Source organism: Paramormyrops kingsleyae, chromosome 14, assembly GCF_048594095.1.
Source record: "Paramormyrops kingsleyae isolate MSU_618 chromosome 14, PKINGS_0.4, whole genome shotgun sequence".
NCBI lineage: Eukaryota > Metazoa > Chordata > Actinopteri > Osteoglossiformes > Mormyridae > Paramormyrops > Paramormyrops kingsleyae.
The window spans coordinates 966,979-980,348 of record NC_132810.1 but is presented as its reverse complement, the minus strand read 5'-3'; the positions used below and the strand labels follow the sequence as shown (position 1 = coordinate 980,348).

The following is a 13,370-nucleotide window of genomic DNA, read 5'->3' as shown; positions in this document are numbered from 1 at the left end:
TTGGGAGCCACATTTTCTAGGGAGGGGTTGGGGTGGGGAGGGATGTATGCCCTCAGGCAGGGGGGGGTTATGCCACAAGCCCAGTGGCAGATGTTAGCATTAATGGGAGATTGTCCCCCCCACTGTGTTGGGACCCCCTTAATCTCCCAGGCTCTTCATCCCTGTCAGCTTGATCAATTACCGCATAGGCAGAAGATGACCGATCGCTACAAATACAGAAGATATTACACATAATTGTCACTCTGAATAATGTCCTCGATATTTATTTCCTTTGTAAATCATCGATAATGGTTATTAACAAGGATATTAACAATCTTTGTTATAAAACTGTATACATTTGTGAATTTGACAGTCTTCGCCAGTCAAAATGTTTTTTTTAAACACTGATGTGAAAATGTCACTTATGACTGCTGTATTTATTATGAGTGTCACTCGCGCAGTCATTAAATTTTGGTCTTTGCTTATTTCATGCTGATGCGTCCCAGTGTATTAATATGGCTTGATTTATGATGCTGAAAGTCCCTCTGGGAGCCTGAATGGTGTCCAGTGGGGAGGCTGGGGGTGTGGCATCATATCTGTGTTTGTCAATAGCGTGTGGGTGAGGGGCTTAAGGGTCACAGGCTGACAATGTCCCTGACCACCCATAGGGGGCGACCTACGTCTGCCAGCTCCCGGCAGCTGGATACCATCCTCTGCTCACTGCCGTTAATGTTCCATGTGGGGAGGCCTATATCCCCACTCTCTCTCTTTCTCCCTCTCCCTCCCTCCCCTCTTTCCATCTTCCTGTAGTCACACCGGCTGAGACAGTATTCATTCATTAACTTATCGATTGGCTTTCAATGCACCAACCTGGGCCTGGCTACATTAACACACCTTGCGTTTGTCCCTTATCTCTGTACAAACGAGTACGCACGTCGCTTCAGCCGAAATGTAGAATGAAGACTTATTCTGGTACCATAAATGTGCTTTCAAGTAATAATGTTGTACACACGTTGCTGATGTTTTATACTAAATACACCCTCTCCTTTTTAGCGACCAAGTCGTGTTCGAAATGCCATTTAGTTAAGTGAAATGGGAGTTAAGAGAAAGTAACGGTGGCCTCAGTGTGACTGTGACTGTGCTTACGACTTTTTCTGCGTTCCGTACTCCCTTTTTTTATCCTTCATGACGTGGACATTTTAAATTTTTACCAGCATTTTGTACATTCGTACTTGAGAGATCTCTCTCACTGTGGTGGACGTTGTTGTCAGGCACGTGAAATTTGGTTGATAATGCGTGCATTGGTCGGAAAATTATCTTTTTAAATTAAATTTTGCTGGTGGTTGCTAACTGAGGTAGTTGCTAAATGAGGGGTGGTTGTGAATTCATAATGCAGAATGCAAGGTTTTTATTATTATAATTTTTAAAATCCCATTGCAGATTCCAGCTGTTTATTGAGTATTTCAGCCTGAGGTTTGACACTGACAGCTCGGCAGTCGCAGCAGCGATTGATGGATCCCCGTACTTGCCTGGGGGGGGGGCGTCGGGGCGCACGGCAGCTCCTTGGGGAAATCTGCCATCCCCTGCATTGTTTCCGGGCCGGTCCGCAGAGCTCTTCCAAGACGTCCTCGCAGGCAGCCAGATGGCCTCAGTCCCCAGCAGAAACGGGAACTGTTTAAGATGAATATGTGTTGAAAAGGGCCTCAGATGTGGGTCGGGATGCTTTGTGATGTTAAACGGTGCCTCATTCGGGTTTGTCTTTGTGGCTATTGTTATGCAGGGTAATTGATTTGTTATTTTGTTATAATCACACAATGGCTGTTACTTCGTGTTTATGTGTAGCACGACGAGGTTGATGTTTGACAAACGGAGGCAGGTCGCTTTGCTAATCTGTGTCCGATGTCCTCTGCAGCCACAGTTTCGGCTCTGTGATCTTCCAGCACCTCCCAAATTGAGATATTGCTGGAGGGGTTGTCTGTATGCTTCACTGGATCTGTCCAGATGATGCAAGGTGGCTGAACACCGCCCCCCCCCCCCCCAAGCCAGAACAGAACTCTGCTCCACGCACCTGCTGGCAGAGGAAGTGCCGCCTGTCTGTCGTCATCTCCTCATGGGCTTGCACTTCCTGCTGGCCGACAGCACACTTCTCATGCGAGCAGGAAGCCACCTACTGGCGTACTTCTATTACTGCATGTTTTTGTGCTTCTCACTGTTTAAGTTGCGGGGCTGTACTGATCGTAGTCGTCTTTTATTATTTTACCTTATCTAAGCTGTGTAGATTTTGTATTTTTTTAAATAAGTATTCTCAGAATAAGGCAAGACTAAGTTATAATGAATATGTTGTAATCAAATAGCTTCAAGTAGTTTGAGTTCATCTGGGTTCCTGATTGTCTGCTCCTTAGGGACCATGGTGTGCTACCATACTTCACCTGATCATTAAACTCTCAGGGGGGGGAGAGGGTGCCAGGCAGACCGACTGGGGGGAGAAGTAATGAGCCAGAGATGTGAAGGGATCCAAATCTAAACGGTTATTAAACACAATTAATTTCGAAGCACTCTGTCGTTTGCCCCTCTGCCTCTCGGAGGGGAGTGGCGTAGATATGGCGCGCGTTCCTCCCGCCCGTGGGAGTGGTCGCAGGCCATGTGGATTTTTGGGATTGTTGTGGGATGCCTGTTTCCCAGTGTCACAAGCTCAGTGTTCCATTGGTCGGCCTGATTCACGTTCACGCCTGTTTGGAAGCCTTCCCAGTGACAAAAATAGCAAGTCGGTGTACAAGCATGTCAAGACTGAATAGTATTAGGAGTTTTGTATGTCGTGTACAAAAGTGTTGAGTCAGCACGAGGCTTTGAGATTAGAATGGATTTGTTGCCTCTCGTGCCCCGTTTGAATCATGCAGCATCTCTTAAGCTGCGGGCGAGGCCCTGAAATTCACACAAAGCATTGTGGTGCGTAGATCCGCGATTTGTCACGTCAGGCCATAGATTAATGCTCAGCCGCTTAGTGTGGTGGAAGCAGAGGTGCCGCCTCGTGTAAGTGGCTGGACGAACCGGCCCGGCCGAACGTGACCGTCTGATCGCACGTGAGCCGCTTCCAGATGCCGGCGAGGCGTGCCGTCCGTGACGTGAACTTCGAGGTCTTAGGGAAACATGCCATCCTGAAACTCAGAAAGGAATTTCTGCCTCACTGACATAAGAACGGATGTCTCTGCTGAATAGAAATGTGTGTCCCACATCTGTCAATTTGTGTGGTCAGACGGTGCTTAATTCTTCTGTGACAGAATCTCCTCGCCTCTGACTCCAGAGTGTATTTGGGGGTTTAATAGAGGGTGTCTGCTGGGTAACAATACCCCCAGGCCCACCTCAGACTGAATTACGACTATGTTTGGCCTCTTGTTGGTCTTCTGAAGCCATGTTAAATGGCAGGTTATTTTAAGAACATCTGTAACATCTTTTAATCCGCATTTCAGTGATTCGGTGGCCGGTTTTATGCCACGAACTTTCCCTAATAGGGTTTTCCATGAACTGGATTGTTCAGATTTTTCTCTTAATGGTCTGGAATGCCAGCAAGCCCAAGGGAAGTTGTTCACTTGCTTAGTTCTTTGACAAACCAGAATTCTCTCCTGTGTTCATGTTATACTGGTGCATACCCAGCTAACGATTTTTCGTTCTAGGAACATTTACCGAATGTGACAAAGTTTGGAAACGTTCAGTGTCCATTTTTCGGATGTTCCCAGAACGTTATCCCGCTACTACAACTAAGAATAACAATGTATGAAGGAATAAAGGGTGTGTTAGAGCGGCAGGAAACACTGCACTTTACACCTGTAAGGTCCAGGCTGGATAACACCTTCACACATATAGTTCTAATATAAAATATTTTTGATTATAAAATTTTCCATCATTAATTACGCTAAAATAATGTTATTATGCTAATATTAAGAGATCAATCTTGGGAATAGCGTTTTATTATCATTACAGTAAGAACGTTCTCTGCCCACTTTGAGAACTTCAGCCAACGTTATGTAAAGATTCTGGGGACGTTCCCTGTTAGCTGGGTGCTGACCTGAAGCTCCGGTATGTATTAGGGGTGCTGGATCACTGTTTTTATGCAGATATTTGCTTTTTTTTCTCAGGGACATCAAGCCGGACAACATCCTGATGGACGTGAACGGCCACATCCGCCTGGCCGACTTCGGATCCTGCCTGAAGCTGACGGAGGACGGGACGGTGAGGCCCGACCCAGTTCACGGCGTTTCTGCCAAAGCTTTGGAAGTGAGCAGTGCCTGCGGTGGGCAGACGAGCCTCCCAGCTTCACCTGCTGCTCAGTCACCTCATATGTGGAGTGAAATCCCTCTTTAGAGCTGTTAGGGGAAGAAGGACTCCGTTTATGTGTCTGTGCCTAATGCAAACACATGCAAACGAGCCATAAGAGCTTATACCTTCACCCTCAAAATTCTCCCATCCCTAAGTGGAAACCAGTCTAAGTTTTTAATGGCCCAGTGTGAGAGACTGGTTTGGGCTGCACTGCTTTCTGTGCACGGATGGTATGGTGCTCATTGAGTTAGGACTCTGTATGTGATCAGAAGGTCACGTGTTCCGGTCCCCGAGTCACCAGTGATTTTGCTGCTGGCTCCCTGAGCCAGACGCTTAGCCCCTAATTATCGCGCTTTGCTTGGATAAAACTGAATGTCAGAAAGTCGGGTCTCCCCAGTCTGTGCTGGTTTACTCCTGGTGTGTCTGGTCTGTGCTGCGCTGCAGTACTGCCTTACAGACGACACCCTAGAATGACTTTCTGATTGTGAGCGGAAAGTAACTGTCCTGCATCGTTTAACCTTGTTTTCCCTCATTTCTATGTAAAGTCATGCGGGGAAAACGGCACTTAATCGCTCATTTCCATCTCCTCCTTATGCATTTATCGTAACATCACATGTGGCACATGGCTCAGTGAGTTTGGACACTGTGCCTGAGATTGGAAGGTCGCTGGTTCAAATCCCAGGGTCAGCAGAATGTCTGTGTGTATATTTAAAGAGAGAGCAAGATGGGATATGTAATGAAATTGCAGGACAGACAGCATGAGGACAATAGGGGGAAAATAAATGAAATAAATGCAGGGTGAAGTCGCCTATCAGATAAATGAAGAAGTGATTACACAGCAACACAAGACATGTAACCACAGCCTTGATATTCGTTCATCTGTCTTACAAGCAGTTTCATTTTTTTCTTCTTTCACCTTTTAATTGCAAAAACATAAATAAAAATATAACAGAAGCAGGAAGGGGAAAAATAATAATCACTTTTAAATTTTGGCTAAGATCAAGTGTAGTAATGAAACGCATTTCAGTGAATTCTCTTCTCATACTGGGCAAATAAGGCTTCATTTGCTTCCTGAGCCAGTCCATCTGCCTCCCGTGGCAGGTCCAGTCCTCGGTGGCGGTCGGCACGCCGGACTACATCTCCCCGGAGATCCTGCAGGCCATGGAGGACGGCAAGGGCAAGTACGGGCCCGAGTGCGACTGGTGGTCGCTGGGGGTCTGCATGTACGAGATGCTGTACGGGGAGACGCCCTTCTATGCGGAGTCGCTGGTGGAGACTTACGGCAAGATCATGAACCACAAGGTGAGCCGGGGTTCATTCCATAACCAGGGGGGACGGTAGCAATGAACATGTTTGTAACGATTACTGTGAGATTTTAGTTCTCATGCAGGCAGTACTCCTGAAACACACAGTAAGGGCGAGGAACTGTGGGTAAAATGTCACCTGTCATCTTTCTAAACAAGGTTGCATGAAGAAGTCGGATTACCAGTGTTTTTCTGAAGCCTTGATCCATTGACTTTCATATAAAACCATGATTTTTGTATGGCAGAATGGTCAGAAGATGAATGAGGATATAAACTGTTTAGCTGTTTTGAAGTGATTTTCTCTGGTTTATCAGATATACTGATTTAACCGCAGTGTCACCAGGGGCGGGGTCACAGGGGCAGGGACCTCAGGTGAAAAGCTGATTGGCCCCTGAAGTACCCCTACTCCTGTCACTCATTACTTCAAAGCATATGATTGGCTAATGATAAGGATGGGCCCTCTTATGCCCTCCACCATAAAAATAATAAAATCACCACTTTTGTTGTCCTTTGCATATATTCCATCCATCCATTCTCCAACCCGCTTATCCTACTGGGTTGCGGGGGGTCCAGAGCCTATCTCGGAAGCAATGGGCTCGAGGCAGGGATCAACCCTGGATGGGGGGCCAGCCCATCGCAGGGGGCACTCACACACCATTCACTCACACATGCACACCTAAGGGCAATTTAGCCTCAGCATGTCTTTGGACTGTGGGGGGAAACCGGAGTACCCGGAGGAAACCCCACGACGACACGGGGAGAACATGCAAACTCCACACACATGTGACCCAAGCGGAGACTCGAACCCAGGTCCCAGAGGTGTGAGGCAACAGTGCTAACCACTGCACAACCATGCCTTTGCATATATTCTTTTGTCTAATTACTTTCTTTGAGGAAAATACACCTTTTACGCCCCAGATAAATATTCAACACATTTCCTTTGACTTTTGCACAGTATTATATCTGTGGTGTCTCAGGGTGCAGCCCTCAAACTGAAGACCGCATGACACACTGCGGCGTTTTCCCGGCAGGAGCGCTTCCAGTTCCCGCCGCACGTCAGCGATGTGTCTGAGAACGCCAAGGACCTGATCCGCCGCCTCATCTGCTCACGGGAGCACAGGCTGGGCCAGAATGGCATCGAGGACTTCAAGCGGCACCCCTTCTTCTCAGGCATCGACTGGGACAACATCCGCAGCTGCGAGGCCCCTTACATCCCCGAGGTCAGCAGCCCGTCGGACACGTCCAACTTCGACGTGGAAGACGACTGCCTCAAGAACTCGGTACGCTGCCCGCTTTCGCTTTAATGTTACCACACCTTGTTTTACTCAGGGGATGAATGGATGAATGGATGGATGGATTCTTTTTTAATCCCAAATGAAATTGCAGGTTTACAGTAGCACAATACATACTTTTAAATATTAATAGACAATAAGAATAAATAGAGAACAATAAATAGCCCAACTGCTGCTATTATTAGCATATCTTTGATGCATTGTCCTTATTCGATGGCTTTGTGTGTCAGTTGGTGGCTCACTTCCCTCTCCTGGTCCTCGTCTGCCGTGTGTCCGGTTTACATGTGCTGTCCACGTTGTGGGGATTTCCTCTGGGTACTCCAGATCCCTCCAATAGTTTAAAAATATGTCCTCAGCCAGTTTCCTAGAGTGTGCGTCCTATGACGGACTGCCATTACGTCCGTGCGTGGCTAGCTATGACGGACTGGCGTTACGTCCGTGCGTGGCTAACTGTGACGGACTGGCGTTACGTCCGTGCGTGGCTAACTGTGACGGACTGGCGTTACGTCCGTGCGTGGCTAACTGTGACGGACTGGCGTTACGTCCGTGCGTGGCTAACTGTGACGGACTGGCGTTACGTCCGTGCGTGGCTAGCTGTGACGGACTGGCGTTACGTCCGTGCGTGGCTAACTGTGACAGACTGGCGTTACGTCCGTGCATGACTAGCTATGACGGACTGCCGTTACGTCCATGTATTGATAGCTGGTTTTGGAAGAGTGCTATATGAAGTGTGATGTCACCTGAATTGAGGAGTATCATGCATGGGTACTCTAGCAGTTTTTAATGTTCATGTTTCTTATGATTTAAACAGTAGTCTTATCAGGTTCTTTCTTTTTAGGGAGATGTGTAGCTGTTGCTCCAATACTCTCGTTTCTGGGCATTCACTGGAATCCCAGCCTAGCTGCACTCATGCCTTGTTGACTCCTTGACAGCATGTATATTAGCACTGTGCAGTTTGCCTCTCCTGTATGTTGCTTTCTACAGAAGCGTGAGTGTAACAGCTGTGGTTTTGCTTGGCTTGTCAGGACACCATGCCCCCCCCGTCCCACACCACCTTCTCCGGACATCACCTCCCCTTCGTGGGCTTCACCTACACCAGCCACTGGTCAGTGATCCCCAGGCCCTCGGCTGATTCCCAGCGTTTCCTCTCCACAAGCCAGCCGCTGAAGTGCCTTTAAATCAGTCGTTTTTCATCCTGGTCCTTGGGGACCCCGAGACGCTCCACGTTTTTTGCTTGGGAGCTGGGAGGGAGCAAAAACATGGACTGTCTGGCAGGGAGCAAAAACATGGACTGTCTGGGAGGGAGCGGATTGAGAATCACTGCTTTGAGTAAATGTAGACCGGGGAGGGGGGGGGTTCTTCATTAAACATAGATGCCCTCTGCCTCAACCAAGTGAAGGGCATTAATCGATTTTATTTATTTATGTATGTGTATATCTTATTTTTAATATATAAACCTCTCCTGTGTAACAGAGTAATTCAGACCTGGTGAGATCTTAATGCAGTTTTTAAAATATTTCGTGGTGGAAATTTATTTAGTTAATGCTGTGCCTTTAGTAGATTTATTGATCAGGACGAGTTAGTAGAGTTTTTTAATAGGTACACAGCTGTGTAAACTCTGAATCGTTTCGCTGTTAAATTTTTCTGAGCCATCCAACACTGTCACAGGGCAAACTCACTTACATACGCGTCGCTCCAAATTAGCGCCCTTTCGGACCGGGGCTGCCTGCGCGAGTCTGCAGTGCCTGCGCAGATGGACGTGAGAGTGCAGCGCAGCTTGGAGGAGAGTCTGGCCACGGAGGCGTATGAGAGGCGGCTGCGGCGGCTAGAGCAGGAGAAACTGGAGCTCAGCCGCAAGCTTCAAGGTCTGACTTATTCGCCGCAGATACAGTATATATGCGTATGTATGTAACTCGCTCAACAGCACACTGGTGTTCTGGATCAGGGTCAAATTCGCTTTAGTTAACAGGCCACCTTGGACCCAATTGAATATTCAATGGGTTAATGATTTTCCCCATGTAGACCAGCCTCGGAACGAATTGCAGAAGATTGATGGTGCTGAACAAAAGCGATTGCTGGTATAATGGTTAACAATACCTGTTAAACGTGAATAGGGCTGTCAGAAGTTAATGCATTAACATGTTGGCGTTAAATTCATAATGTGTTATTGTGTTCTTTTGATTGCATTAACTTTAATTACATTGATGTTGATACCCCAATAGGGAGAATAGCACGAGCAGCTGAGTATTATATTCATTCAGCGCTGCAGTGGGCATCAGACAAGGCTGTAGGCAGATACACCGTGAAGGAAATGGGGGGGCGCAAACAGACAGTGTCAGTGGGGGGGCTGGAGAGCCTTCAGGGGCTCGGGGGGGGGCTGGAGACCCTTCAGGGGCTCGGGGGGGGGGGCTGGAGACCCTTCAGGGGCTCGGGGGGGGGGCTGGAGAGCCTTCAGGGGCTCGGGGGGGGGCTGTCCTCTGATATTCACATGTGCTGAGAGCTCAGGCACAGCTAGCTTGACCTTTCCTTCTCCTTCCCACTGTCCTCAGAGTAGATTTCATGCTGCACTGGGGAAGACAGTCCCACCCCCTGGTTGGTCCTCCAGTCCCACCCTGTTCACCCTTATTGTGTTCAACCATGGTTATCTTCAGGGCTGAATTTATGAGGTGGGGGCCCTACCTACAGCTGAAAATGCTGCTGTAATAACTGGGAAAAATAAATCTTTCGGGTCCCTCCTACAACCTGGGCAGCATGAAATGAGGCAGGGGGCCGTATTCGGCCCACGGTCCTTGAGTTTGACACCTTTGCTCTGGAAGCACCATATTATGAATGTAACGATCCTGTGTTCTGAGGTCAGGAAACAGGGCCAGGAAGGAACAGATGAACCTTTGACCTTTTGGCTCGCTGGTATCGAGTCCCGGAGCAAGGTCATTACCGACGCCGCTGTGTCCCACAGAATCCACCCAGACCGTCCAGGCATTACAACACTCCGGCGGAGATGGACCAGTAGCGGCCAGCAAGGAGGTCGAGATCCAAAGCCTGAAGGAGGAGATTGAGGCCCTGAAGAAACAAATAGCAGGTATCATTCTGGGATTATACCCACACGGTCTTTTTCATGACCGTCTGGAGTCAGAGAGAGTGGCCACAGCATCCTCAGTGCCCCAGCTCCCTCACCTTTCTCCCCCTGTGTGCGTGACAGACTCTGGGCGGCTGGAGCAGCAGCTGGAGAAGGCTAGCTCAGCCCACAAGGACCTGGAGGAGTCCTCCAAGCACATCAAAGGCCTGGAGAAGCAGGTGAAGAGCATGAACCAGGAGAAGGATGACTTTCAGAAGGTAATAGAATGCTTCTTACTGTTTTGGCTCCAGCACTTTCAGTCCAGGACCAAAAATATGGTTGCTAAGACCTGGAATGAGGTAAACAAGCCATATTACCCTGGGTTCTCTTCACCTTAGCCTAGAAAAATACACAAAATCTGATTCCCACGCTGGATTCCCAGTGTAGCTTTTCTCAAGACCCAACATTTTTCCTGTATCCCTTTTTAAAAAAAAAAAAAAAAAAAAACTCTACACCCAGATAAATCTCCTGGTCTTTCCCTGCATTCCTGTGTCACATGACACTGTTTGCCATCTCATCCAGGCCTTTTCCCAGCCTGACTCCCTTCAAACCCCTTACTGGTGAAGCTGGTCAACACAATGGCCGGCATCACCCAGCTATTCCTCCCATTTGCTATCCCTTTCACACCGAGCTATAGATACCCCTATCACTTAGCCCCCCCCCCCCCCAGGAGAGCCCTTTTCACAGTGGGAAGGTAAATCATCTTTTCTTCAAAGGGGCAGTTGGTCTCCTTCATTCCAACCCTTTCACCACTCTTAACTGCTGCTATTAATATTTTATTGAAGTTCATAAATTTCCAGAAAAAGGTACCACTTGAGGTTTCATGCATGATCCCCGGCTGATTGGGGGGGGGGGGGTGGCAGCACTTTACAGGGGCCCTTAAATACGCAGAAGTTATGTGACGTAATAGGAGCCCAAGGTCACTTTTTCTCAGGGGGCCCAGAATTTCTAGCTACCCCCCTGTATCGACATACGTGTGGGGGGGCCCTGTTACAGGAGCTGCTGGAGGCCAACAACGTGCTGAAGTCACAGGCCAAGGAGCTGAAGGAGGCACACAGCCAGAGGAAGCTGGCCATGCAGGAGTTCTCGGAGATGAGCGAGCGCGTGACGGAGCTGCGCTCCCAGAAGCAGCGGCTCTCCCGCCAGGTCCGTGACCGCGAGGAGGAGCTGGAGGGCATGTCGCAAAAGGTGGAGGCACTGCGACTGGAGGTGCGCAAGGCCGAGAGGGCGCGCAAGGAGGTGGGTAGCCGGTGTAGTGGAGGGGGGGTCCGGGTCGCTCCCCTTTCGCCGTGGCCGGAGACGGATCTGATGGCTTGGTGGTCTCGGCCCGGTCCCCCAGATGGAGGTGCAGGCGGAGGAGAGGAGCGAGGAGGCGCAGAAGGAGAAGAAGCTAAAGGAGCGAAGCGACCAGTTCAGCAGACAGCTGGAGGAGGAACTGGAGGTGCTGAAGGTACACAGTTGTGTTTGTGGGGACTCCTGCTGACACCTAAGTAATGTTAGGAATTACTCCCAAAACAAGCTAACATTAGAAGCTTATGAAAACGAACACTGGCTTATTAATCCCCAAGTGGACATTAATTATCTGATTAGGGAAATCGTAGAGTTCTTCTTTACCCTCCATTTGAGTAGATCCCCACAATGTCTCATGTTCAGGTCCTGCCATGTAGACACAGATATTCGTAGCTGCACAACAAAATAGTGATACTTTATTGATCCCCATGGAATAAAACTTTATGCTTACCCCATGACACGCACGTCCACATATACAGGTAAGACCAAGCTTGGGGATCACAGCTCAGGTTTGGTCAGCGTAGAGCAATCCGAGGTTTGGAGGGGCAACAGCAGCATCAGTCTGCCGGCCTTGGGATTTGAACCAGTGACCTTCTGATCACAGCCCTAACCCACTGAGCCACACACTGTACCCAGAGCGCCTTAATTCCTGCTGGTGCGCGCTGGGGGAGACGCGCGCTGGGGGACACACACGCTCGTGGGAGTTTTACTTACACAAAAATGTTCTGAGGGCAGAATGAAAAATTATTGATTTGGAGAGATAACCAATCAGCTTGTAGAAAAGGTGGGTCCAAGCAACCAGACCAACAAATCAGACGTATTGATCCCACCTCCTCTGCAATCTGATTAGTTCTCTCTGAATCAATCATTTGCCCTCAGAACATTTTTGTGTAAGTAAAACCCCGAGTGAGGCTGAGGCTGAGGCACACACATCCCCCAAACCACCTTTTGGCTGTTTGTCCTGGTGTGCCTCTCTACCTCACCCCCGCGAGTGTAAAGGAGGAAGCGTTCATGGCCGTACTTTCCTCTGCACCCCGTTTCCGTGGTGGCAGAAGCAGGCTGGCCGTGCGCCAGGAGCGGGGGCCTCCGAGCAGAACCAGGAGCTGGGCCGGCTGCGAACGGAGCTGGAGAAGAAGGTGGCCTCCTATGAGGAGGAGCTGTCCCGGCGGGAGATGCAGCACACCGGCGAGCTCAAGGGTCTCAAGAAGGAACTGCGAGACGCTGAGGCCCAGCACCTGACCCTCAAGAAGGAGATCATGATGCTGAAGGACAAGCTGGAGAAGATACGGCGGGAGAGGTGCGCACGTGATCCAATACTGCTCCGACACGCTCACTCCCTGCCTCAGCTTACCTCCATCAACCTGCGGCTTGCCTCCCACAGCCAGAGCGAGCGGGAGGAGTTCAAGACCGAGTACAAGCAGAAGTACGAGAGGGAGAGGGTCCTCCTGTCGGAGGAGAACAAGAAGCTGTCAGGGGAGCTGGAGAAGGTGAGCTTCTGGCAGGAACCGGCAAGCTTCTTCCCGGCTGTCCTTCCTTAGTACTGTTCTGTAAAGCAGGAAATGACATCTCTTAGCACTAAATCGGGTGGGTTGTCATGCTAATCGCACTCACGTAGAGCAGATCAGCCAGGGTGGGCCAGCTCGCAGTCCTCCGTTCTCTAGGTCAGTGGTTCTCAACTCTCGGGACTCGCATATTACCTTGGCCATAACCCCAATTTTAAAAATTTCAACCCAAATTTATTTCATTAAAAAAAATAATGCATTATGCTCTATTTATTGTTAACAGTAGCACAATGCCTTCATGCATTGTTAAAAAAACAAAAAGTGTATATATACATTGTTTTTTTTGTTACTTCACACTCTGCAACCCGGTAACAATGGTCCCGGTGGGCTGTGACCCACCAGTTGAGGAAGAGCACTCTAGGCCACCCTGCTTGCTTTAGTTGTGCCCCCTCACTTCACAGGTCTATTGAAGTCACATGACTGTCTGCTGTAACCGTGATTGGCCGTGGCTTGTGACCTCATAATGGCCAGGTTCCAAAGGCATACTTTGAGGATGCAGTGTGTCCCAATGCAG

The 13,370-nt window shown here is 49.1% G+C and overlaps 1 protein-coding gene across 11 annotated transcripts in view; it reads left to right on the top strand.

Moving 5' to 3' along the window:
• LOC111857680 (serine/threonine-protein kinase MRCK alpha-like) overlaps positions 1 to 13,370 on the top strand; it is a 73,737-nt gene that overhangs the window by 41,706 nt on the left and 18,661 nt on the right. For 9 of the 11 annotated variants that reach the window (XM_072699010.1, XM_072699006.1, XM_072699015.1 and 6 more), the window contains exons 6-16: positions 4,113 to 4,206; positions 5,395 to 5,595; positions 6,629 to 6,877; positions 7,915 to 7,994; positions 8,594 to 8,754; positions 9,846 to 9,968; positions 10,089 to 10,222; positions 11,001 to 11,243; positions 11,344 to 11,454; positions 12,347 to 12,591; positions 12,676 to 12,781. In XM_072699010.1, the coding sequence (XP_072555111.1) occupies positions 4,113 to 4,206; positions 5,395 to 5,595; positions 6,629 to 6,877; positions 7,915 to 7,994; positions 8,594 to 8,754; positions 9,846 to 9,968; positions 10,089 to 10,222; positions 11,001 to 11,243; positions 11,344 to 11,454; positions 12,347 to 12,591; positions 12,676 to 12,781 (1,747 nt within the window). The remainder of the gene's footprint in view (positions 1 to 4,112; positions 4,207 to 5,394; positions 5,596 to 6,628; positions 6,878 to 7,914; positions 7,995 to 8,593; positions 8,755 to 9,845; positions 9,969 to 10,088; positions 10,223 to 11,000; positions 11,244 to 11,343; positions 11,455 to 12,346; positions 12,592 to 12,675; positions 12,782 to 13,370) is intronic. The other 2 variants (XM_072699008.1, XM_072699007.1) reach the window with 2 other exon arrangements.